This window comes from Miscanthus floridulus, chromosome 17, assembly GCF_019320115.1.
Source record: "Miscanthus floridulus cultivar M001 chromosome 17, ASM1932011v1, whole genome shotgun sequence".
Classification (NCBI taxonomy): domain Eukaryota; kingdom Viridiplantae; phylum Streptophyta; class Magnoliopsida; order Poales; family Poaceae; genus Miscanthus; species Miscanthus floridulus.
In genome coordinates, this window is record NC_089596.1 from 88055895 (window position 1) to 88083414 (window position 27520).

The following is a 27520-nucleotide window of genomic DNA, read 5'->3' on the forward strand; positions in this document are numbered from 1 at the left end:
GAGGCGTCTGAGCATCAACAGGACTGTTCGGGGGTTCAAAAAATCATTTGGAGAGCAAACATGGAGAAAACAGCTTGGAGAAACATTATGGCGATATACGGAGATTAGAGAATATTTAGACGAATATTAAAACGTGACTTAGCTTTAGGTAGAAAGTCTGGTCGGCGACGTATGGCGTTATCTGGTCGGCGAGAGGATGGGCGTCTTTAACCTGGTCGGCGAATCTGCCCCTCTAGGCATGTTGGTAAGCGGCGGTGGCGTTGGTGAACCCGAAGGGAAGGGCCATAACCCCTGGAGTTTCCTGAGCAGCCTCTGATAGATCTGATCGATTGATGCGATCAGATCATCGTTGTTGATCTACCTCCTCTGGTAGTGTCGGGGACCTAATACCAGGGTACCCCAGAAGGTGGAACCAATAACCACCGAACGTGAAAAACTTCTGGACACATAAGGCGCCGTTTCATCCCTTGTTTGAGTGACAGGAGTTTGGTTCTACCTCACCCGACGCCTTTGTGAGATAACTCTGCCTCGCTCGAGGGCTCAGGGTTAATCTCCATCTCGCCCGACGCCTTGAGGGCGGGCTCGATCTCGCCCGAGGGCTGAGGGATAGATTCCGCCTCGCCCGACCCCAGAGGGGCGAGGTCGGTCTCACCCGAGAGATAGGAATTGATCTCTGTTTCGCCCGATGGCAAGGAATGAGTCTCACCCTGCTCCATATCTAAAGATTGGATTCATCTTACCTGACAACTTCTCCCCATTCCCTCAAGATGATAAGTACAGGGCAAGATAAGACGTTCGGGTCAACCATGGCTCCAAGGACCATACCCTGCGCCCTGGTAAGAAAAGTACTACTAGGGGATGACAGGACAAGTGCTTTAGACCCTTCCGGGCGCCGCAGAGCCCTAAAGGTTGTATAGGTGCGTGCTCCTCGCCCTGTAGAGTTGTAGGCACCGCCTTCAGCCCTAGGACACGAAACCCGACGAAGATATACGACAACCGCTATGCTCCAAAAAAGGATTTGTTATCTCTATGAACGATGGATTTTCGTCACCACGCTATGGACCCAAGGGAGCAGCGCCCGCTTCCCGACCCCTCAGGTCCGCCAAGTTAGAAGGCCTTGACCACGGCATTACGCCAGATTTCGACCCCTCATCCCTCCGACGAAGACTCACAAGAACCAGAAGGCATGCGGAGCAAGGCTAGGAGAGGCTAATAAGTCAAAACCACTATATTATAGCCTATACCCTGCGTAGGGCAACGTTCTGTGATCAACCTAACATTCTACAGAGATATCGATAGTATTGTAGGTACTTATTTTCCTTCACACTCATCAGAATGAAGGAGGAGGATTGGGTAGACGTGAGCCACAAGACTAAGTAGAGTATACATCCTGAACCCTCGCCCTGGTAAAAGCCACCCCCTTCCTCTATAAAAGAGGATGTGCTTCCTCCATCATGGGGATGGACTCTTAAGACCGAACAATACGACACATAGATTCACACAGTCAAGTTGCTTCGAACCTCTTGACCTCCCTTCAACCCTTCCATCAGAGACTTGGGACCAGTCCCTCTCTCGATCGTTTGTACCCCTTACTACAAACCGTTCACGGTGCTAATAACACGAGCAGCAACAAACTAGACGTAGGGACTTTCGGCCTAAACTAGTATAAATCTTGTGTCCTTTAGCGCACCATCCGAGTCTAACGCGCATTACTATAAATTTACTTATCGGTGCTTATACGAAACACCGATAGTTGGCGTGCCAGGTAGGAGGGCTTGCGCGTTCCAAATCAGGCCTCGGATGGCCACCCACGCATTCACCTGGGCCCCGGGCGCACATGTGCATTTCGGTGACCTAGATTTCATCATCACACTAGGAGGAGAGCTGGCGCTGACTCACTTAGTCGCCCCATCTCTCCCTTCCATCAACCTCAGCCATCTTAGGCTTGAGGGCCCACCGGGCAACTCCCTAGGAGTCCAGTCACCAAGGGAGGCCTCTCACAACGCCACCCTATGTCCGGAAGGGTCCGTACAAAGCACCCCGACGGTGTTTCCGTTTGGTCTCCGTAACACCGCGGCGACCGCTGGTCGCCTTCGGATGCTACGTATGGTTCAGTCACCCACGGACATCGAGTTCGTGGGGGCGATTAAGCATGATACGGAGACCCTCTATGAGCTCCTCAACGAGGAGCCAGGATCGTTCTCTAGCTCGGATTCCAGTAGGGGGAGCCACCACCCTTCTCGGGAATGCTTCATGACGCAAACCCCCGAGGGTCACATCGAAAGCACCTCTAGGGAAGAGGTCACCCCTACAAACAACCCTGATAGTAGATCTAGGGAAGAGATGACAGCCCCATCTCGCCTAAGGATGGAGCAGCTGAGGGCCCGTCAGCAAGAGATCGATGAGGCCGGGCAAGGGCTCATCTAGGAGTACGTGGACATCAATCGCGAGATTGAACGCCGTAAAGACGGGGGGCGCGCGCGCCACGGCCCGCGCCGTACACCAAAGGATCCTCACCGACGATGGGGCCCTTCCCCACTTTGCTCGAGCCAGCCAGAACATCGCCGCAGCAACCTCCTTGCTGCATGGCCTTCCGGAGGCCGCGACGTCCGAGGATCGCCGCGCTCGTCGAGAAATTCGCACGTTGCTCGAGCGTGCAACGGCGTAGCAGGCGGAAAGTTCATTGTCTCGACGATGCGAACCCGACACCAGCCAGCGCACGCCCTCAGTGTGTCCCACCAAGGATGTGTCCGTTCCCCAAACACCGCCAGCCGATAGGCAGCCCTCCGTCGTCCCAGTACATCAATGCCTCGGCCATGGCCGCGATGTACGTAGCATCATCGACGCTCGGAGACGTGCCCACAGCGATGATGGAGAAGCAGCACGCTGCGGCTATCATCCCCGACATGGCGGACGCTACGACAGCAACGAGGACCGAAGCCCGAGCCTCGGCCTGCTAGGCCCTCAGGCCTTCGGCCAACACATCCTCAACGCTGCGTTCCCCCTAAGGTATCGACCGCCTACCAACATCCCTAAATATTCTGGCGAAACAAATCTCGGGCTTTGGCTCGAAGACTATCGGCTTGCATGTCAGGCTGGTGGTGCGAATGATGACAATTTCATTATTCGCAATCTCCCGCTGTTCTTGGCCAATTCGGCACGAGTATGGCTGGAGCACCTACCGTCCAATGCTATTCAGAGTTGGGCGGATCTGACGAAGATCTTCATGGGCAACTTCTAGGGCACGTACAAACGCCTTGGAAACCCATGGGACCCCAAAAACTGCCGCTAGATGGCCGATGAAACCCTTCGCGGGTACATTCGGTGCTTCTCTCGACAGTGCAACGAGCTCCCTAACATCGCTAACACCGATGTTATAGGAGCCTTTCTGTTCGGAACAACTTGTGAATCCCTAGTCCACAAGTTAGGACGTAGGGGCCTGCAAACTACCAAGGAACTCCTAGACATCGCCACCAGTCACGCCTCTGGAGAGGAGGCGGTCGGAGCCATCTTTGATCGCTCCGATGGAAAGATGAGGCGAGATGAGGACGCCGGCGAAGGTGCCTCCAACCGTCCCGCCAAAAAGAAAAATAAGAAGCAACGGTGCGACAACTCGCTCGTGGCCGCTGCCGACCGCAAAGGTGGCCGAAAGCCCGCGGAAGGCACTCCGAACCACTTTGAGAAAATGCTCGAGGGGCCATGCCCAAACCACGCCTTCTCGGCCAAGCATCTATACAAGGATTGTGGCCTCATGTGCAAATACTTAAACGGGGGCCTCAACAAAGGGGAGCAGGGGAAGGAACCTGTTCCCACCACAGATGACACAGAGAAGGACGATGCCTTCCCAACACCGACCGATGCCCTCATGATCTTCGGAGGATCAACGGTCTACGACTACAAGCATCGCTAGAAGCTCGCACGCCACGAGGTCTATACAGCCGGACCAGCCACGCCAGCCTTCCTCCGGTGGTCGGAATCCGCCATAACCTTCGACCGGACCGATCATCCGGATGCCATCCCACATCCAGGAAGGTACCTGCTTGTCGTCGATCCAATCGTCGGACCTAAGCGGCTCACGAAAGTACTGATGGACGGAGGCAGCGGCCTCAACATCATGTACGCCAAGACGCTCGACGAGATGGGCGTCAATCGAACAAACCTCCACCCCATCCGAGCGCCTTTCCATGGCGTCATGCCTAGTAGATAGGCTATGCCACTGGGGCAGATCGATCTGCCCATCACTTTCGGGGATCGGTCCAATTACCGGACTGAGACCCTCACCTTCGACGTAGTGGGGTTCCCGGGGACTTTCCATGCCATCTTGGGACGACCATGCTACACGAAGTTCATGGCCGTCCCCAATTATACGTACCTTAAGCTGAAGATGCCGGGTCCCCGTGGGGTCATCACCATCGGCACCTCTTTCTAGCGCGCTTACGAGTGCGAAGTCGAATGCTGCGGACATGCATCCGCAGTCATTGCCTCTAAAGAGCTCACCACCCTCAGGGAAGAGGTCGTTGAAGAGGCACCCGACACAAAGAAATCAACCGGGTCGTTCGAATCGGCAAAAGGCTCCAAGGAGGTCCTCTTGGACCCCAGCAGCCCCGAGGGCAAAAAAGTCCGTATCGGGACCGCGCTCTTCTCCGAATAGGAAAGCGCGCTCGTCGACTTCCTTTGCGACAACAAAGACATCTTTGCGTGGAAACCCTTGGATATGCCAGGCGTCCTGAGGGAGGTCGCCGAGCATACTCTCCAGATCCTCCCGGGCTCCAAGCCGGTGAAGCAACGCCTGCGCCACTTCGACGAGGAGAAATGTAGGGCCATCGATGAAGAGATAGCCAAACTGCTGGCCGCTGGATTCATTAACGAGGTATACCACCCAGAGTGGTTAGCAAATCCCGTTCTTGTGCGGAAAAAGAGCAGGAAATGGAGAATGTGTGTCAATTATACCAGCCTCAATAAAGCGTGTCCAAAGGATCCATTTCCTTTGCCACGAATAGACCAAATAGTCGATTCCACCTCGGGGTGCGAAACCCTCTGCTTCCTTGACGCATACTCTGGCTACCATCAAATCGCGATGAAAGAGTCCGACCAGCTCGCAACATCTTTTATCACCCCCTTCGGATCGTTTTGCTATGTTTCAATGCCATTCGGTCTAAAGAATGCTGGGGCAACATACCAGCGTTGTATGCTCAATTGCTTCGGAGACCTCATCAGGCGAACCGTTGAGGCCTATGTCGATGACATCGTAGTCAAAACCAAACGAGCTAACCACCTTATCGCCAACCTTGAGCAAACCTTTGTGAAACTTTGGGCAAACGGCATCAAACTCAATCCCGAAAAATGTGTTTTTGGGGTCCCAAGGGGCATGCTGCTCGGCTTCATCGTCTCCGAGCGTGGCATCAAAGCCAACCCGGAGAAGATATCAGCCATCACAAGGATGGGCCCGATCCAAAACTTAAAGGGGGTTCAGCGGATCATAGGGTGCCTCGCCGCCCTCTGCCGATTCATTTCGTGCCTCGGCGAATGAGGACTCCCCCTTTATCGACTCCTAAAGAAAGCTGACCACTTCGAGTGGACGGCCGAGGCTCAGGAGGTGCTTGAGATGGTTAAGCGATTTCTAGCTAAACCACCGGTCTTAGTTCCTCCATGCAACGGAGAATCCCTCCTACTCTATATATCGGCCACCACCCAAGTGGTTAGCTCTGCCTTAGTAGTAGAGCGAGAGGAAGAGGGGCATGCCTTCAAGGTGCAGCGCCCTGTGTATTTCATCAGTGAGGTGTTATCTGACTCTAAAATCCGCTACTCCTAAATCCAGAAACTCCTCTACGCCGTCCTCATCACCAAAAGGAAGCTACACCACTACCTTGAGTCACACCCCATGACAGTAGTGACATTGTTCCCCCTCGGCGAGGTCATCCGTAGCCATGACGCTACAGGAAGAACCGCAAAGTGGGCACTCGAGCTGATGGATTAGGGCATTTCCTATGCTCCCCGAACAGCGATCAAATCTTAGGTACTAGCTGACTTCATCGCGGAGTGGACCGAGGTCTAGATGCCACCAGCAGCCGTCGATCAAGAGTACTAGATAATGTACTTCGATGGATCGCTGATGAAGAAGGGCACCAGAGCAGGACTAGTCATATCTCCCCTCGGGGTCCACATGAGGTATATGGTTCGGCTCCATTTCCCCTCATCAAACAATACTGCAGAATACGAAGCGCTCATCAACGGCCTATGAATCGCCATCAAGCTGGGCATCCGATGCCTCGATGTCAGGGGTGACTCTCAGCTGGTCGTCAACCAGGTCATGAAAGAGTCATGCTGCCACGACGCCAAGATGGAGGCATACTGTCAAGAAGTCCGACGGTTGGAGGACAAATTCGATGGCCTTGAACTCAATCACATCCCTAGGCGCCTCAACGAAGCAGCCGACACGCTCGCAAAAGCAGCATCCGACCGAGAGCCAGTCCCAACTAGCGTCTTTGCCAGTGACCAACACAAACCCTCAATACGCTATGCGGGGTCAGAACAAGCCGATGATGGCCCTTCTAGTCCGACCCCAGGGGACGATCTGTCAACTGCTCCGCCCGACCCTGAGGTCATGGAGCTTGAAGAGGACCCAGCAATGGAGTCCGACCCTCCCAATGACTGGAGAACGCTTTACCTCAACTACCTCCTCCACGACACACTACCGGCAGACAAGATGGAAGCCCGACGGAGTCACAGTGGGATTTTGCAACTCTGTATCCCTGGCGAACAGGGAAAACTCCTGCTGAGTGACATCCACGGTGGAGTCTGCGGTCATCATGCCACACCAAGAACGTTGGTTGGGAATGCATTCCGACAAGGCTTCTACTGGCCTACCGCAGTAGCCGATGCCGAGCAAATTGTACGCGCCTGTGAAGGGTGCCAGTACTACGCTTGGCAAACACACCTCCCAGCCTAGGCCCTCCAGATGATCCCCATCACGTGGCCCTTCGCGGTCTGGGGCCTCGACCTAGTTGGGCCACTCAAAAAGGCACCCGGGGGCTTTTACCCACCTACTTGTCACCATAGACAAGTTTACAAAATGGATTGAAGCTCGACCAATATCCACGATCAAATCCGAGCAAGTCGTGCTGTTCTTCCTCGACATCGTCCATCGCTTTGGAGTACCAAACTCCATCATCACGAACAACGGCATGTAGTTCATCGGTAGGAAATTCATTCAATTCTATGATGAACAACACATCCGGATTGATTGGGCAGCCGTCGCACACCCCCGGACGAACGGGTAGGTCGAGCGCGCAAACGGCATGCTTCTTCAAGGCCTCAAACCCAGAATTTTCAACCGATTGAACAAATTCGACGCACGCTGGCTAGCTGAGCTCCCGGCCATGCTCTGGAGCCTAAGGACAACTTCTAGCCGGGCCACTGGCTATACACCTTTCTTCATGGTCTATGGTTCTGAGGCCGTTCTCCCAACGGACCTCGACTACGGAGCACCAAGAATCAGAGCATACGACGAATAGGGGGCCGAAGCATCTCACCAAGACGCCATGGACTAGCTAGATGAAGCCCGCGACATCGCCCTCCTCCGTTCGGCTAAGTACCAGCAGGCGTTGCGATGGTACCACAGTCGATGGGTGCGGGGTCGAGCCTTCAATGTCGGAGACCTTGTCCTCCGTCTTGTGCAGAGCAACAAGGACCGCCACAAACTCTCCCTGCCCTAGGAAGGGCCCTACGTCATCACAGAAGTACTTCGCCCAGGCGCCTACCGGTTGAAAACCATCAACGGCAAGGTCTTCATCAACGCCTGGAACATCGAGCAGCTACGTTGTTTCTATCCTTAAAATAAGCTTACACTTCTTCCTTATTAGATTTTGTCATAACAAAACCCCGATCCTTAGTGACTTCCGCCCCCAGCAAATCACGAGGGGTCAGACCTCACTCAGGGGCTGGCATGTGATCGTAACATATGACATATGTAATAAAAGTATTACACTTGCAAAAAACCTCTTGTGTTATACTTACAAACATTCTCTAAGTTTTTCATTCGCCTCATAAACGAGTCCCAAGGGCTAAGATTTTGGGAACCAATTCTGAATACAACTAGTAGGACTGTGAGACACCCACGCCCTAGTGGCTGCAACTCTTTGCTCACCAGTTCAATCAGAATTAGTTCACCCACGTTCCTAGCTTCTTATGACTTAGACCATGAGAAGGTTCGAAAAGCACCAAAATCATTCCTACAGAAAGGAGAAAGATAAAAAATTGCTTGCCATAAGCAAAGGATGTAATTTTGTTCATTTTTTGCACAAATTCATCACTTATAGAGTGATTTCATTACAAAAAGGAACAATATACTTATAAATTCAGAGGATTATTTACTCGGGGGCTTCCCCACAAAGTTATTCAATTACAGTCTCTGCTTAGCTCTACTACAAGTACTACTATGGTCGCCTCTCCATCGGCGACGCCCGGGGCAAGTACACGGGCCAGCTCATCTACTGCGGTCGTCGCGCCATGCTCTCCATCGACGACGCCCGGGGCGTGTACACGGGCCAGCTCGTCTACTACGGTCGCCACGCCACGCTCTCCATCGGCGACGCCCAGGGCATGTACACGGGCCAGCTCGTCTACTGCGGTCGCTGTGCCACACTCTCCATCAGCGACATCCCGATATCCCACCACTTCGCTGGATCCTCGAAGGCGCCACCATCTGCGATGCCTCCACCGGAACATCCAGGGACTACGCCATTGTTGTCAGCCGCAACCCCGATAGCGGCGCCTCCGCCAGAGCGTCCAGGGACTACGCCATCGTCGTCAGCCGCAACCTCGACAGCAACACCACCGCTAGGGTGTCCGGGGACTACGCCATCATCCCCAGCCATAACCCTGACAATGGCATATGGGCAGGAAACGCCTCTAGCCAAAGGAGGAGCACAGCGGACGTCGACGCAGTCGACGACGTACGACGCCCACCGGCGCCTCTTCTCCTTTGGCAGCAGCGACTCCTCAGCAAGGGCGGCATACACCATCTCATCTACGTTGGATGATCTCCAGCTCGACATCACGCTCCAGATTCATGAGTGGATTTGTGAGTTTTCTCTCTCTCTAGCATTACTCTTCCTCACTCAGGAACCGCCACGACGCACGGAGGCATTCGGCGGAAAGGAAGAAGAAAGAGAGATAGCGGCTTAGAGGCAGAAGATGAGGTGGGATGAGAACTCCCCTCCCCCTCCCTATTTAAAGAAGAGCCACTACAGCTAAGGAAAGGCGAAAGGTTGGATGAAAAACCCTCTCCCTTCTCCTCTTTAAATACAAAATCAATGCTGATTGATACCTAAGGGGACGTGCCCCAGTCGACGAGGCATCCTCCCCGGTCAAACTGAACACTACCTGGGTATGGCCCGCCACTGACCCGCTCTAGCCGCGGTAATTAAGGCACCCACATAGGCAGACAACCCTTCGCCTCCCCATGCAGGACCACGGGATGATCCGACGGCACGACCTTTTTGGATCTCCTGGGCCGGCCATTCGGCCCAGAAGAAACGACGAATGAACGTCCAAAGAAAGCTAAGTGTCTCAGCTTTCTTACTTTATGCGTTAAAATTCATTCTCGAGCTTCCGACCCCATCAAACGGCGGGAACACGAACATCACTCGGGGGCTGTCGAGGATGTCTACCAGTCTAGACATCCTCCCCACCCGACCCCCTCTGTACACTTGAAACTAAGGATGCAAAATACAGGCATAAAACTTTGAGTAGAAACTGGATGAACTAGCAGACCCTACGCCTCGATAGCTATGGTGTTTCTGTTCACTAGAAAAACCATGCTCAATGCCCTTCGCGTCTCCGGCTTCAACGTCTGCCTTCTCAAGAAGGGTTCGGAGAGGTCCACCTATAGAGTCTCTCCCAAAGGAGAAGCTGTCAGGCTACCCAAGTTAATTAAACGGCTCGGATCACCATCGAGATACGAAAAACAAAGAATAGCAATTCTTATGCAGGTTACACCAACCTCATCGCGAACATCAGGGTCCGAACCCCGCACGGACACATTTGGTAGGACCTTTTCATCACTCATACCGCCACGGTAACGTTACCGACCCTGCCTTCATTTCGATTATATTATACATGTGCAAAACATCCCAACGCTTTGTGTTGCATCACGAAACGGCCATCGCCTCATTCGATATAGGCGACCACAGGCCAAGGTTCGAAGGTCGGTCTGCGAAGGGCTCGAGGCCGCCTCATGCCAAACAGAGCCAGGGAGAAATAACCAAGACAAGCCCTAGCGGCCCTGCCCGACTCTGCTCAGAAGCAGACAGGGACGTCTTGACCTTTTCTCGTTCGATTCTAACCCCGAGCCAAACCCACAGAATCTCCATCGAGGAGAGGCCATCGGGCCACCGGAGCCTATTGAACGGCTCGGGCATCTACCAGGAGGCGGGTTAAGAAGTTGTGGAGTGCCACCAGAGGGCTCTGCCGACCCCATCAGCAAATGATGGACCCGGATTCCACACGAACGTACTTGTTAGTGAGCTCATTGAGCGCGATACTCGAGCCGTCGAGGCAAGTGTCGTTCACTCAGCCCCTCCGATTGCGAAAACCGAGGACAGGGTAACACGCAAATAACGACTGACCCCTATCAGACCCTAACAAGGCTCGGGGGCTCGAGCCAATCAATACAGGGACACAAGTTCGAAGGCCCCACCTTGCCGAGCCCATAGAATCCCTAGTTGGGGATTTCTGTTGGAAGACAGGGCGAGGAATATTGTGATGTCATCCATGGACTTCGTCGACCCTATCACCAAAACCATAGTTCTGATCTCCAGTAACCCCTAACCCCAGCAAATGCAGGGGGTCGGACCTTACTCGGGGGCTAGTTAAGGTATGGCTACCTCCATTCTTTCTTTCAAAATAATCTCCTCGCATCATGACCAGCGGCATAATTTAGGGGAACAGATTGGTAAGATCGCAAAAAATCAAACAAAACGAAATTACAACGCAAAATCACCAAACCACGTCCAGACTCAAAAAATACCGACACTTGTCCACATATTACATATAAGTTGTTCTCAAAATTGTTCGACTAATTACTCCCGCGGAGGGAGAACCATCTCTTTCAGATTGTCTGCTAGGTTTTTCGCAAGGGGAGCAACCTCTCCTCCATTTCCTCCAGCTCTTCATCCTCATAGGTGGACGGGAAGCCTTCGCTCATCACCTTCAGGTTGATTTCCTTCTCGTAATGAGCATGGGCAATGGTGAAGGCCTGGGTGATCCCAGCATGAAAGGCACTCTCCTCAAGCTGGCCCACCCGAGCCGTGATACCTGCGACACGAGCCGCAAGCGGGCTGGTCTCCACTGGCTCTGTCACATTCAGGGCATTAAGGACCACCCCGACCGCAGCTTGCAGAAGATCATGCTCATCGCTCTCAACCTGAAGGGCCCTTCATGCATGGGCAGCCTCTTTTTCTAGCTTGACGGAGACATTTTCAGCGCTCAACCTTCGGTTCACCGTGTCACCGAGCTCCGCCCGAAGAGAGCGGACCACCTCGACATCCTCATCCACCTTCTGCTGGAGGGCCATGGCCCTACTCTCGGCCTTCCGCCGAAGGTCCCGCTCCATCTCTAGCTCCTTTAGGACTTCGCCGGCCTTCTCATTAGCCGCGACATTCCTCTATAGTAGCTCGTCTCGCTCCTTTTGGAGCCTAGCGATCTCCTCCCCATCTAGCTTGGACCTCGCTGACAAATCCTCGAACATCCTATGGGCCTCCTCCACGTCTTGATGCGCCTGGGCCTCCTGCTCCTGGGCAGTAGCAAGCTGTGTGGCCATGTCTGCTCGTAGCCGGGCCTCCTCGGAGAGGCGATCCCACTCTGCCTTCTGCTCGCGGAGGAAGTGGGATTTATTCCGGCTACGAGCAACAAGAACCTGAAGAGGAAGAAGACTGGAATCAGAAATGGGAAAACACAAAAACATGCAGAGAAGGAAGAAAATCAAGCGAATACCTAGGTAGTAGGAACGACAATTTCACGCAGGGCTCCTCTGGCCTGGTCTAGGGCCTCCAGCATGGTCGAAATTCTGATGTTAAGACCCTCCTGCTCCATGCTCTCAGAATGATCATCGAGCAAGAACAGAGCTGATGTTGGGTCTAGGGTGGCCATCCACTGAAGCGGCGGCTCCCCCTATGCGAGGGAGCGGTTTCCTCCCAACAAAGGGGCTAGGAGCGGCTCCCTCCTGACCCTATGCGGCACCACCGCCACACTCGAGGACCCTCTGGCTGGACCCTCCTCCGTTTGGGCCGCTTCGAGCACCACAGGTGGATCCACCTGGGCCCCTGGTGGCGCGGATTGCACTACGCCCTCGAGCGCCACCACGACCGCGCTCGGCTGATCCTGGCTTGGTGCGGTCACGACCACCTCCACCGGCAGTATGCGGCCCTCGGCTGGCTGTTCCACGTCCACCATGGAGGAGGCCGCTCGCTTAGTAACCTCCGCAGGCGTGGGAGCCACCACGGGCGTCGTCGGGTCGGCCAACGCGGCCCCGACGTCAGCACCACTCCTGCCCGAAATGGGGGTGACTCCAGGCGACACCGTCTGTCCCGCTTGAATGGTGAGACTCTTCTTAGGCGCCAGCCCCAGGGGGTGACCCATCCGCAAGAACCTACACAAAGGTATTAATCATTAGATCAAAATAGAAATGGAAAGAGGATGAAAATAGGGGAATCAGCAGCTCACGTTGACGTCCTCGGCCGGCGGAAGCGTTTTGGGGACGGATCCCCAAATCCCTGTCCCGACTCATCTAGGCGGGACCGTTTTGAGCCTACCCCCTACTCCGGGGCAGGGAGGCTTACCTCGTGGGGCACGGCACTAGACCCGCTTCCCTCCATCATCTCATGGGGCACGACACCAGAGCCGCTCCCCTCCATCGTCTCATGGGGTGCAGCACCAGAGCCGCTCCCCTCCATCGTCTCATGGGGCGCGGCACTAGAGCCGCTCCCCTCCATCGTCTCACAGGGCGTGGCACTAGAGCCACTCCCCTCCCCCATCACTTCGGGGTCGGCAGCGGCAGGCCCACTTTCCTCCACCGACATCATCGATTCACTTCCCTCCACGTGGAAAGGGAAGGGTCCCTGCACGGATGGGTGGCCACTCGTCAGCGTGTCCTCGTCCTCTAGGATGTCCCAATCCACGCCGATGGCTACCTCATCGTCATCATCATCGTCGTCGTCTTCATCCTCACTGCTCATGTCCTCCCCCCGATCCCGTGCCTCCTGCTTTAATCGTTTCGCCTTCTTCATTTCCTCCCTTGCTTTCTTGTCCCGCTCGGCCGCGAGTCGATTCGCCGCCGCCATGGCCTTGTCCATCGGCAGTGGAACCAGACTATCCTTGAAGACTAGCCCCTCGGTTGGTCCCAACGTCACAAAAGCAAGTATTAAAAAAGGGAGATTCAGGAGAAAGAAAAGAGCACGGGAGAAGAGGGCTTACGAATTCAAAGAACCCAGGCTCCGGCCGCATTGGGGGATGTCTGGGCACCGGATACACGATGTCGAGGACCCTACCAGTGGAATCCTTTGTCGGCTCCGTCGCCACCTTGATGCACTGCGCCACTTCTGAGTAAGGGAGCGCCTCATCAATGAGCACCGTCCCTTCAAACGACATCCCGGGCATCATCCGATGTAGGGGAAGCACGCGCGCCATCAGTGGCGCCACCCTCCTCGCATGGTAGGTGCCGATAATCCCCGTCTCCTTTACACCCCGATCCTTCAGGGCTTGGAGGGCGGAAAGAAGGTCAGAGATGTGTTTCTTGTCTTTGGACTGGACGCCCCAGCTCCACGACTCCGGAGCATCCACAATAAGGCGTCCAGTGTACCTCAGTAGGGTGGCACTCACATCATCCCTAACATAAAACCACTGTGAATGCCATCCCTTGTTGGATGTCGCCAGACGTATGTATGGGTAACCCCTCGACTGGGTATGGTGCAGATGGATGCTGGCACATCCCATCAGCGCGTTCATATCTTTTCCCCCAATCTTCCTCTTCGATAAACTAATGTTAAAGAAATATCACCACAGATCAAAATGGGGATCGATCCCCAGGAAACCCTCGCACAGGGCAACAAACGCTGCCATGTGTTGAATCCCATTGGGAGTTAGATGCTGCAGCTCCACCTCGTAATAATCCAGCAACCCCCGAAGAAATCTATGCGCGGGTACCGCGAATCCCTGCTCATGAAAGATGGCGAAAGAGACAACATACCCTTCGGGCGGCACTGGCTCACCCTCGTCACTAGGTAGCAACCACTCCTGGACGGTGGACAGTGGGCAGAGAAGGCCATGGCAGACGAGGCCCTCTAGACGCCGTGAGGTGATCTTAGATCGGCCCCACAACTCCATTAAAGCAATAGGGGAGGAGGGCAGGCGCGAGCTTGACGGCGGCTGCAACACGAACGCAAGCTGGTCGGTGGTGGCGATACGGGCATAGGAGGCTGGGGCGATTGGCGGCGGATGTTTCAGAACGCAAAGGTAGGGGAGCGAAATACAGAACCTTGGGGGTGAACCCTATGGTTTTATAGGGGGCGACGGACGCGAGAAGGGCAACCATCCGCCTCAATCTCTAGGCCTACCATGCGCGCCACCGTGTCATGTCGTGGGACACATGCCCGTAGTCCCTATCCTCTCACCCCAAAAATCTCGGCGGACGGTTCGCCTTCCCCAGGCGAATCCAGACTCTCTACCCACCTGGGAAACGCAAGCCACGAAGGCCTTTTTCTTTTCTCTTTGGCCCACCTAGGGCCTAGAAGCTCGGTGGCCGGCCCAACTAAGGAAGGATCCGCGAACGATCCAAAATCAAGGGTAGAAGCACCAGTTAGATCAGCCCTGAATCAGTTCCCAGCGAACGGGATGCCACGACCCACTCGGAAAAACATCTAGTTGATGAAAAACTAAGTCCTTCAGCCTTACCCACGAAGGGACCGATACAACCCCCTGGGCGACTCTACTCGAATCACCCGGGGGCTCGGGGGCTACACCCATCGGGTGCGCTCGCGCGCACCCTCTGGCAAAGTAACTTCGATGAAGTCAAAAAACACCCTCCAGGCGGTTCTACTCGAATCACCTAGAGGCTCGGGGGCTACTGTCGGGGACCTAATACCGGGGTACCCCAGAAGGTGGAACCAATAACCACCGAACGTAAAAAAACTTCTGGACGTATAAGGGCGCCGTTTCATCCCTTGTTCGAGTGACAGGAGTTTGGTTCCGCCTCGCCCGACGCCTTTGTGAGATAACTCTGCCTCGCCCGAGGGCTTAGGGTTAATCTCCGTCTCGCCCGATGCCATTGGGACAGGCTTGGTCTCGCTCGAGGGCCAAGGGATAAACTCTGTCTCGCCCGACGCCATGAGGGCGGGCTCAGTCTCGCCCGAGGGCTAAGGGATAGATTCCGCCTCGCCCGACCCCGGAGGGGAGAGGTCGGTCTCGCTCGAGAGATAGGAATTAGTCTTTGTTTCGCCCGACGGCAAGGAACAAGTCTCACCCTGCTCCATATCTAAAGATTGGATTCATCTTACCTGACAACTTCTCCCCATTCCCTCAAGATGATAAGTACAGGGCAAGATAAGACGTTCGGGTCAACCATGGCTCCAAGGACCATACCCTATGCCCTGGCAGGAAAAGTACTGCTAGGGGATGACAGGACAAGTGCTTTAGACCCTTCCAGGTGCCGCAGAGCCCTAAAGGTTGTACAGGTGCGTGCTCCTCGCCCTATAGAGTTCTAGGCTCTGCCTTCAGCCCTGGGACACAGAACCCGACGAAGATATACGACAACCGCTACGCTCCAAAAAAGGATTTGCTATCTCCACAAATGATGGATTTTTTGTCACCACACTATGGACCCAAGGGAGCGACGCCCGCTTCCCGACCCCTCAGGTCCGCCAAGTCAGAAGGCCTTGACCATGGCATTATGCCGGATTCGGACCCCTCGTCCCTCCGACGAAGACTCACAAGAACCAGAAGGCGTGTGGAGCAAGGCTAGGAGAGGCTAATAAGTCAAAACCACTATACTACAGCCCATACCCTATGTAAGGCAATGTTCTGTGATCAACCTGACATTCTACAGAGATATCGACAGTATTGTAGGTACTTATCTTCCTTCGCACTCATCAGAATGAAGGAGGAGGATTGGGTAGACGTGAGCCACAAGACTAAGTAGAGTATACATCCTGAACCCTCGCCCTAGTAAAAGCCACCCCCTTCCTCTATAAAAGGGGATGCGCTTCCTCCATCATGGGGATGGACTCTTGAGACCGAACAATATGACACATAGATTCATACAGTCAAGTTGCTTCGAACCTCTTGACCTCCCTTCAACCCTTCCATCAGAGACTTGGGACCAGTCCCTCTCTCGATCGTTTGTACCCCTTACTATAACCGTTCACGGTGCTAATAACACGAGCAACAACAAACTAGACATAGGGACTTTTGGCCCGAACCAGTATAAATTTCGTGTCCTTTAGCGCACCATCCGAGCCTGACGCGCATTACTATAAATTTACTTGCTGGTGCTTGTACGAAACATCGACAGATAGCGAGGAAGCGGGTGGCGAGTTATTGATGAAGGTGACCTCGAAGGTGGTTCTGAGATTGGATCCGCAGTCGTAGGTGCTGATGTAGCCAGCGATGAATCGTCGTCGTGGACCGGCATGGATCTCCACGAGATTGATGACAAGAACGCGCTATTGATTTGAGGACCAGACTTCATTCCGAGTGCAATTGTACAACTCCTCTTACATGGCTATCATCCAATTCGAATCATCAAGTGCCTCTTCCACCCTACGAGGTTCCAAAGGAGAAATAAATGAGTAATGTTCACAAAAACTTGCTAAACATGAACGTGTTGTTACCCCTCATCGGATGCTCCCCAATATGTTATCAATGGGATGATCCCGTTGAATGGATTGATGTACTCTAAGATGTGACACTTGAGTTGATCTTTGGATGGGGCCATCATCTTCATCATCATGGTCATGATCGATTGGAGGGTTGTCTTCACTTCTTTCTTCATTATTGAGTTGATGTTGAGCTTGCTCATTGTTGACACCATCTTTATGAGAATGATCTTGTGTTTCATTTGATCTCCCATCTTAATCATTTCTTGTTGCGGAAGCTTCACCATGTTCATTAGATGAAACACGATGAGTGGTTGGATCAAGATCAACATGCACAATATTGTCATCATCTTCATCTTCGATGGGCTTTACTTCACCAATTGCAAGCTTCTTGATGGCTTTATGTGGAGCTTCTTCATTACCTACAATCTCAACATTGACTTGCTCCTTTTGAGAGCCATCGGTTTTATCAAATGTCATATCTATCGCGATTTCAATCAAACCGGTGGTTTCATTGAAAACTCGATATCCATGTTCGTTAGTACCATAACCAAGCATGAAACCTTCATCAACCTTTGGTGCAAACTTTGAGCTTTTGGATTTCTTGTTAAGTATGAAACACTTGGATCCAAAAACTCTAAAGTAGTGCACCTTAGGCTTTTTACCGGTTAGAAGTTCATAGGAGGTCTTGTCCCATTTCATGTGAAGATATAAGCGGTTGATAGCATGACATGCCATGCTAATCGCTTCTGCCCAATAGTTGGTTGGAGTCTTGTATTCATCCAACATTGCTCTTGCAGCTTCAATGAGCGTTCGGTTCTTCCTCTCCACAACACCATTTTATTGTGGAGTGTATGAAACCGAAAACTCATGCTTGATTCCTTCTTCATCAAGAAACTCTTCAATGTTGGTGTTCTTGAACTATGTCCCATTATCACTTCTAACTCTCTTGATCTTGACATCAAACTCATTTTGGGCTCTTCTGGCAAACTTCTTGAAGATACCTTGGACTTCACTCTTTTCATATAAAAAGAATACCCAAGTGAAACGAGAATAATCATCAACAATTACAAAACTATATTTGTTACCACCAATGCTTATATAAGCGATGGGTCCAAATATGTCCATGTGAAGCAACTCCAATGGCCTTTCGGTTGTCACAACATTCTTGATGGGATGTTTAGCTCTAACTTGTTTTCTGGCTTGGCATGCACCGTAAATTCTATCTTTCTCAAAAGAAACATTCGTTAGTCCAAGGATGTGTTCGCCTTTTTAAAGTTTGGCCAAGTTTCTTATCCCAACATGGGCAAGTCGGCTATGCCATAACCAACCCATGCTAGATTCTCCCATTAAACAAGTCTAAGGATTTACTCTATTTGATGTGAAATCAACTAGATATGAGTATTCCTACAAAGACAAATCAACCTTTTATTTTAGGTACCCAAAAGGATTTGGGTCCTAGGGGGTTAGTCATACAAAACTTGAGCACCCAAACACTCCTCATAATCTTCTTCCTCTTTTGGGCACCAACATACTTGACCACAATCTTGCCATCCTTGTCCCAACAACACATATAGTCACTAGCATAGCACTGTGGAAGTGGTGTTTGTGGCTTGGGGGCCTCATATTGCTTTATCTTGATTGTCTTGTCACTTATAGGTTGGATCTTAGGAATGTAGACTTTGTTTTTGGCCTTGCATATAAGCTCATCAAGAGCAAAGCCCTTGTTGAACTTCACACAAGACACACCATTGATCATGTTTTTTTATTGGCCTTTCCATCATACCTATTGTAGCTAATGCCTTTCTTGATTGATGGGTGCCTTGATGACTTGTATATAGTCTTGTTGGATTGCTCTTGACACTTGCACCCATTCTTCAAGATCATCTTCAACATATGAATCTCATTGTCTTTCTTCTCTAACTCAACAAGGTTAGTTGCATATGCATTCACATCAATTTTATAGCATCTTTTACAATTATTACTAGTAGACACATTAGAGTCTTCGGTTGCCTTAGGAGAAGTTGAAGTGTTAGCCCAAAGAGTACTATAGTTTAGCTCAAGATTTTAGTATTTTTCTTCCAATCTTGTGAGGATTTCTTAAGCTATACTCTTCTCATTCTTGAGGCTAGCTACTTGATCATTAACTGAGGAATGTTCCTTAGTCAATTTTTCAATTGAGTCATTGACTAAAGACAATTTTACGGTTAACTTCTCAACCTTCATCTTTTCCTTGGCAATAGATGCTTCAAGTGCAAGGTTTTTCTCTCTCTCTTGAGTGATTATATCTCCTTGCATCTCTAAGCATATATCCCTCTTCTCTAATTTCTTCATTAACGTTTTTATTTTAGTGAAGACCTTTTTACCAAATTTCTTTATCATGGTTGCTTCAATTTCTTATATGTTCTCATCACAACTATCATACTCATCACTAGAGGGATCGAATGAGACATGTGCATTCTCTCCCTTAGCCATGAGGCAAGTTGGAGTGTAGTAGTCGTTGTCGATGAGGTTGGAGAAGAGCCTTGGTGATGAAGATAGGTTGGGGAAGAGTTTTGGTGGTGAAGACAAGTCGAGGAAGATCATGGTCGGTGAGGAAGAGTGGTGGATGGCGATGTTTGTGGCTCTCTTCTTCTTCTTCTCATCATTATCACTTGAGTCACTATCATTTGACTCCTACTCTTCACCAAGATGAGCTTCACCTCTCTTCTTGCCTTTGTTCTTCTTGTCTTCATTTTTTGTCGTGCTTGTGCTTCTTCTTCTCATTAGGACAATCAACTATGAAGTGACCGGTTTGACCACATCCATAGCAAAACCTCTTCTTGTACCTCTTCTTTCTATCACCATAGGTCTTGGTGTTGCTCTTCTTCTTCATAAACTTTCTAAGATTTCTAATCACAAATGCAACATCTGCATCGAAACCTTCTTCTCCACTCGTTGATATTCTACGCAGCTGATATTCTTTCCCGTAAGTCCGTCAGATCAGTTGTTGATCCGGTCTCAATGCTCTTCAGGGCACGCTACAAAACGGGCAGGAGATTGCAGTGAAGAGGTTGCTTCCGTTCGCTTGTTTTAAAAATGGCTTGTTCGGCTTCTTTTTTCAGCCGGAACAGTGTTTTTCTCTCACAACAATTCAGTCGGAATAGTGTTTTCAGCCAAATTTCATACCAGCGAACAGTGTCTGCAACACAGGAACTTGGTGCGACTGCTCGGCTACTGCATCGAGGAACACGAGAGGCTCCTCGTCTACGAGTTTCTTACCAACAACAGCCTCGACAAGATCGTCTTTGGTGCTACATTTTTAGACAACCATGATTCTTAATACTATCATTTCACACCAGGGTCACTAGGACACTCCATTTGCTAATAATTTCAGTAAATTCAACTCGCAGATCCTGCACGGCACCAAGAGCTGGGCTGGGGACTGAGGCACAAGATCATCGAGGGGATCAGCCGAGGGCTCCTCTACCTCCACGAGGACTCGAGGCTTACCATCATCCACCGTGATCTCAAGGCGAGCAACATCTTGCTGGACGCCGACATGAACCCCAAGATCTCAGACTTCGGCTTGGCAAAGCTGTTTAGTATCGACTCCAGCGTTGGAAACACCAGCCGCATTGCTGGAACCTAGGGGGTGTTTGAGACTGCTCCACAAACTCTGCTCCACAAACTCCACCGTGGAGCAGCTCCACAAAAAACTGGAGTTTGTGGAGTACCTCTTTAGGTGCTCTCACAACTCCACCCTTTTTCCTGGAGCAGAGTGCGTGGAGCTAAAACCGTTTGGCTAAAAAACGTGGAGCAGAGCTGAAAAACGTGGAGCGGAGCAGTCCCAAACACGCCCCTAGTAAGGGGGTGTGTGGTTGCTCCTCCTAAATTTTAGTCGTTGTCTTATTGGATGTTTGGACACATGTATTGAGTATTAAATATAGATTAATTACAAAACTAATTACATAGTTTGCGATTAATTTACGAGATGAATCTTTTGAACCTAATTAGTCTATGATTTGATAATGTTTTAATACAGTAAACATATGTTAGTGATGGATTAATTAGGCTTAAAAAATTTGTCTCGCAAAGTACTGATGGATTATGTAATTTGTTTTTTATTAGTATCCAACACTCCATACAACGTTCTCCCGGAACAACTCCTAAATTTTAGTATCGGGATCCAAACACCACAAGTTTGCCTGCCGGTGGACTCCAGCTGTGGTGATCACGAGCGTGGGTGTAATCATCTGTGTTAACCTGACAATCTGACATGCTGACCGTGGCTTTGAAATGCATGCAGTGGGTACATGGCGCCGGAGTACGCTCTGCACGGCATCTTCTCGGCCAAATCAGACGTTTTCAGCTATGGTGTCCTTGTCCTCGAGATAGTCACCGGACGACGCAACACGTACACGCATGATTCAGGACCCTCCGAAGATCTTCTTACCTATGTATGGATCCCTCTTATTACTGTCATGATGATGAAGCATCAAGTAGAACCTTTTTTTGGTATATATCCTAAGTCCTTTTAAGGCTAATATCCTAGTCCTATTATCCTTGTTTTGCATGGCATGGGCAGGTTTGGAGGCAGTGGAGCCGTGGGAGCGTGCAACCGCTGCTGGAGGGGTGCCCCGAGGAGGGGCGTCGGGCGCAGGAGATGCTGAGGTGCATCCACGTCGGTCTGCTCTGCGTCCAGGAGGACCCGCACCTCCGCCGCAGCATGGCGTCGGTCGTCGTCATGCTCAACAGCCGCTCCATGACGCTACCGGACCCCAACGCGCCAGCCTTCGCGATGCCGGGCCGTGGTCTCACGGTGACCTCGGACGCGGACGCGCCCGTGACGGGGACGGATCGCCAGGGTGCGAGGGCGGTGGCAGCAGGTCGGGGACAGTCCATGTCCATCAATGATGCCTCCCTTACTGACTTGGAGCCGCGTTGATGGGTCGTCAGCGACATCAGCATGGACGACGTCGATGGATCAATGAACTTGGATGTTTCTGGTTCACGTTTTTTGGGTTTCAGTTCTCTGACTGTTCTCTTGTTTGTTTGTTTGTTTGTTTGTTTAAGGAGGTTTGGTTCTGAATTACAGGAATATTTACTTTTCAACATGAACTGTTCAAAGCACTTTGGTTGTCTTTCTGGAAATGTCGTATCAAAATTCAAAAGTAAGGAAGATGGACAACAAAATCTGGGTGGTTTGAGTTACTGTGATAAACTAGTACTTTCTCCAACCACAAAACAAGCCGTGAATTTTAGCATCTTCTCGGACAATCAATTATAGCCACTGCAGTTAGAAATGCGACTTTTCTTTTTTTTTATTAGAGGCCAGCAGTACAATACTTTCAAAATTTGATAAAGTTTAAATGGTTTTCTACGGTACTCTAACCACCCAGGTAAGATTTCAAATAAACCCAAGCTCATAAATATTAGGAGAGAGAAAATATTTAATAAAAAGAGAAAATAAATAACCGATTGCTTCCTTTTATCTGTACTAGTATAATGCTTGTGCTAACGCTACGGCAGCACATAACCATGAAATACTCAGTCTCAGCTACGAGACTCCCATTGTACCACATGTAAGAAAAAAAAATCACCCAAACAAACTGAAGTAGAGGATTAGCTGCAAATTGCATTCCCATTTGCTGCAACTTAATAACCCACAGATCGATTTGTGTTTTTATTTCCCAAAGGCAATTTATTCCAATACAAATATTTTGTAACAATCTCAATCGGAGAAACAAGCTGACAGTCTCAATTTATTCCAATATACAAATATGACAAGTAAAACAGGATTAAATCAATAGACCCATAACATCTTTCCTTCTCAGTGATCCCTAACAGTAACATAGTAAAAAAAACATGAGATCAAAAAAAAATCTACAGAATCCTATTCTCTGGTAACCATTTGATAGCAAGTTCGCCAGCTGCTAAGGGAAAGCCAAAACATGCCATCGAATCCTGCTACTGCACCTCAGCCACAATGGGAAGAGATGACAGAGGTGCTGGTGCCCAGCCCCAGCGCCCTGCTACTGCAGCACGCAAACTGGAAGAGAGATTAGAGATTGGTAGGGAAAAGGAGGCCAGAGGAATCAAGCTTAACAGTCTAAGCCCTTCTTAGCTGGTACGGTAATTATATAAGTCAGCTAACACTATGGTAAAATACAAAACATATTAAAAATAAAACGAACAATGAGATTCATTAAGATTTTTATGACATAATAAATTGCACATACCTTATTGATTAGCTGCTATGCACCTTCCTCAAACTGTGCGACCAATCGGCCCAACCACTCCCTGCAACCACAATTACAAAATAACACCACTGATCATATACTTTTTAGATCTTTCGTTGATGCAAATTGACAGCTTCTTTAATTGTGTTGAAAACTCCTTGATCCTCCATTCTTGTTTCTAACCAGCCCACTGTAGCCTGCTAGTAAAAGTTAATTAACAGAATAAATCAGGACATACGTGTGTCAGAGGAAGAACTGTTGTCTCCCTCTCTGTACTGTGGAGCACCCCTAGTAGCTCTGGAGAGTCCCCTACTGCTGTCCTGCTCCTACTGACTGTATCTGGGATGCATGTCCTACCTTACCTTCTTGTATTTCTCTAGTGCTAGATCATGCCTATGCTTTGACTAGGCTTGTGTCTTCCACTCATGGTTGTTGTCCTGTATCCAAAGATTTGCAAGGAATTTTAGATACATGCCCAAACGATAGCTTATTTTAGTTGAAACATAGAAATAAGAATAATTATCCTATGCTTTACAATCACCTCAACCAAACTAGGTCACAAGGTTCACAAAGCACAATAGACAATTAAACTTAGTCCTAAGAATCAACCACTGAGGAGATTGAAACAAGGGAGCAAAACCTACTGTGCTGTCTATGAGCGGACAGCAACCCTAATCGGGGTCCTTCGCTCAATCTTCAACCAATCCAATACAAACATTGGGCATTGCTTCTAGACAGGTAATGTAGCATCTCTACCGAAGGGATTTTAAAATCATGCCCTAACCGCTTAGATCGGATGAGGTCTAAGATTAGTGGTACCTTGAGAGAGTGAATGAAGATGTGATTGAAAATCCAAGTCCCGGAGCTTTCGATCTTTATGCAAATCTCCTCCGATCCAATCTCCCTCTCTTCTTTTTCTCGGTGGAATCACTCGATTGCCAATTCGGTGGAACTGCAGTGGCGGCGTCAGCTTGGAGGAGAGAAAAGAGAGATAGAGGACTAGGGTCAAAGGGATACGGGCCTTTTATTGACCTGCGCATACCGGACACGTCCGGTATTTGCAGGCTAGCTATTTTTGTTCCAAAAATTTATTCTCTTGATTCCAATCCACTTCTCTATCATTACTCAGTCTAAAAAGATATACAATCTTGATCCAAGCTAAGAATCATCAATATTCTTATCCAATGCCATTAATTGATTTTCTCTTTTTCAAATATATGGCACAAACATGATTTTGCTTACTTGAGAGAGATATAGTGAGACATAGTAGAGTGTGGACTTAAGAAAGCCATGTCATGTGTAATTAGCCAATCAAACAATCAAGGAGAGCTATAATTATCACATGACAAGGCTAGGTCATAAAGACCAAGATTCAAATAGTTTTTTTAAATTCACACCACCTACAGATGCTAGTTATGGGTTTTGAAAAAACATCTCTCTTATGTCACACAAATGCACATTCTAACATATAAAGGGCCTTAGGTGCACTTTCAGTGCATGTATGTAAATACATACCTTTGCCTTGAGCCCACTAGAATACCACTAAGAAGATACATAGCATGATAATCTTTATGTTGACCTTAATTGCCAAATAATCATGCTAGATACGAAATTATTTTTCATCCAAAGAACTACAAAGAATGCTAGATAAATTTGTTAGTCCACAAAGGTGCAAGATAGAAACTGAGCTCCCCCTAAATAAGTGCTTTAAGTAATTTGAATAACTTTCAACTAGCACTTTATTCTATTAAGAATTTAGGAGTCAATTATCTATTTTGAACCACAACCAAATAATTTGTCATATTTAAATTTAAGTTCAAGAGATGCTCACAATCCACTTAGATTTGGTAAACCACAAGCTTCTGAGTAAATTGAGGATATATGAAAATATATGGATCAAAAGACCTAGTTGTAATCCTATTAGTGTTTTGGTTCCTGTAATACCGAACACGTCCGGTAGGTATACCGAACACGTCCAAAATACGTAGAACAGAAACACTTTCTTTCTGTCCCTAGCCATACCGGACACGTCTGATAGTAATATCGGACACGTCCGATAGCGATAGGTGCAGGACAGAAATAAATAACTCGCTGCTTGTGATTCTTCGTTTTAGCTATAGTATTTATTTTATGCCCTGCATCTCAACAAATAAATTGCTCTACTAGAGAGCCATTAAAAGCATCATATGGCAAAATAAAATACTTTTCAATTGAATCTAATTAGTCACTTTCAATATTTCATAAATAGACCTATTTGTGAGCCGTTGAGCACAAAATATACAAAGTGGCTATCCTATAAGGTTTAAGTACTTGTTACCAATAGTGAGGATGAAGTAGATGATATATTCATTAAATTATCTTTGGATCAACCATATAGGAGATTATGATAAGAATTGGTTGATAGATTGAGTGAATATTATCAATTTGCTCGCTCAACCACCCCGAAGCCTTCATCTCATCACCAAGTACCTACATCATTAATCCTAAGCACACTTTGGTACCCAACTCTTGTTGGGTCCTTTAGGGTTAGTTAATAAGTGCTTAGGTACCCAAATGACTTTAGTACTAGTTTGTGGTGAACACATCACCTTGCTAGTGCTAACTCCATTTGTGGTCTTCTTAAGCATATCATTATAAACAAATGTGTTCGGCTTAGGAACGTTACCATTTGGGCATTCATAGCTTAGATGCCCCTTTCTTCTACAAGCATAGCATATGCGGTCTTTGTTTGCTCTATGCTTGTTTTGCTTGTATGGACATCTATCAACCTTGTGGCCCATCTCATTGCATCCATAGCATCTTTTTGTTGCAACTTGGGCTTCCTTTCTTGCCTCTTTGTACATTGGGCATTTCTTGGTAGGATGCCCCAGTTTCTTGCTCATGAGACAAGCACTTTGCCCATCACTTTTCTTTTGGTTGGCCAACTTGTTTGAGGCCTTTTGTTCGGCCGCTTCACACTTGTCGGGCCAACTCTTGTGTGGACACATAGTCCACTCATGTCCATATAATCAACAACCATAGCATAACCTTTTTCCATGTTTCTTGCTCTTTGTTGTGTTGGCCTTGCTTGAGATGTGATTTTTTTGTTGGGCTTTGGAGGAAGCAAGGTTTGAACCTTTCTCAAGCTTCTTCACCATGTTATCACGGTTATCTTGAGAAGGTTGTGCTTTCTCCTTATCCTTCAACCGAATCACATCTTTCTTTAATCTTTCTACTTTTTCTTTGAGCTCTATGTTTTCTATGAGATTTAGCTAAATTGAAGATTGGCTCGCTTGAGAAGCACACTCATTAGTACAAGAAATATTTAATTGAGATGGTGTACTAGTGATTGAATCTGTGAGAGGTTGAGAAAATTTTACCGATGTGGTCACAACCTCATGAGCCACCTCAAACATGATGCTTGATTCTACTACTTCCTCATATGAGCACTTGAGATGAATATAGTTTGCTTGTAGCACATCATACTTGCTTGATAGTTCATCTAGCCTTGCCTTGAGCTCAAAGTTTTCCTTCTCTAGTTGTGAAACACTAGAAGAGGAGTTAGTAACTAAAGCATGCTCAATTGACAATTTTTCATACCTTTCACTTAGAGCCTTTAGTTCTTCCATCTTAGAGATGAGAAATAATTCTTGCTTTTGAAGTGATTGCTCTTGCTTCTCAATCTCTTCTTCAAGCTCATCATTCTTTTTAACTATCTTCATGATGATGAACTTGTCTTTGCAGTTGAGATGATCAAGGTTGTAGTTGTCTTCAACTTTAACATCACTCTTATCTTGATCATCTACTTGTGCTTTCTCTTTTTCTTGATCTTCCTTGTTACTCTTCTTCTTGCTTTTCTTGGCCATGAGACATAAGTGATGAGATTCATGAGATACTGAGGTTGATTCATCACTTGGCCATCACCAAGCTTGAGCATCATTGCAAATAGCGGCTTCCTACTCTGCTGCCTCAGCCATACCGGACATATCCGGTACGCATACTAGACACGTCTGGTATGTGCATGCAGATAGCAGGTCATGCGCTGCTTGCACTTCTTGCTCCGGCTCGGCGCTCTTGAGGTCTTGTGAGGCTCTTCGCTGCATGAAGACACAATAGACATACTTTCCATTGACTTGATCTCAAGTGCATTATCACATTTAGATTTTCCATATAACTCAACAAGTCTAGTCCAAATGAGATGAGCACTCTCTGGAGGTGATTGTCCATTAAAGATTGCCTCATCTTGAACCTCTGCACTCAATGTACTCAAAATGATATTAATAGCTTGAGCATTGAGTTACACGCATATCTCTTCCTCTTTTGATAAATTTTTGTAGTTGCTCCAATCAACTATAGGAAGAGGTATGCTTGCATCCATAATATGCTCAACAAGAGGACTAATATCTCTAAAAGCATTAAGTACATGAATTGACCAAGGTAGAAAGTTTGAAC

At 49.0% G+C, this 27520-nt stretch overlaps 1 protein-coding gene and 1 long non-coding RNA gene across 2 annotated transcripts; one reads left to right on the top strand and one right to left on the bottom strand.

The window, feature by feature from the left end:
• The first annotated feature begins 19374 nt into the window (after positions 1-19374).
• On the top strand, positions 19375-21897 carry LOC136515932 (cysteine-rich receptor-like protein kinase 6). The gene is made up of 5 exons (XM_066509382.1): positions 19375-19484; positions 20040-20158; positions 20261-20498; positions 21157-21307; positions 21436-21897. Exons 1-5 carry the CDS (start codon positions 19375-19377, stop codon positions 21793-21795), a joined length of 978 nt encoding a protein of 325 aa, XP_066365479.1. The 3' UTR covers positions 21796-21897.
• A 741-nt stretch (positions 21898-22638) lies between these two features.
• LOC136518565 (uncharacterized) lies at positions 22639-23328 on the bottom strand. Its single transcript, XR_010774551.1, has 2 exons — positions 23090-23328; positions 22639-22899 (listed from the first exon to the last, which is right to left on the bottom strand). It is a non-coding gene; the product is annotated as an uncharacterized lncRNA (long non-coding RNA).
• Between the last annotated feature and the right edge of the window lie 4192 nt (positions 23329-27520).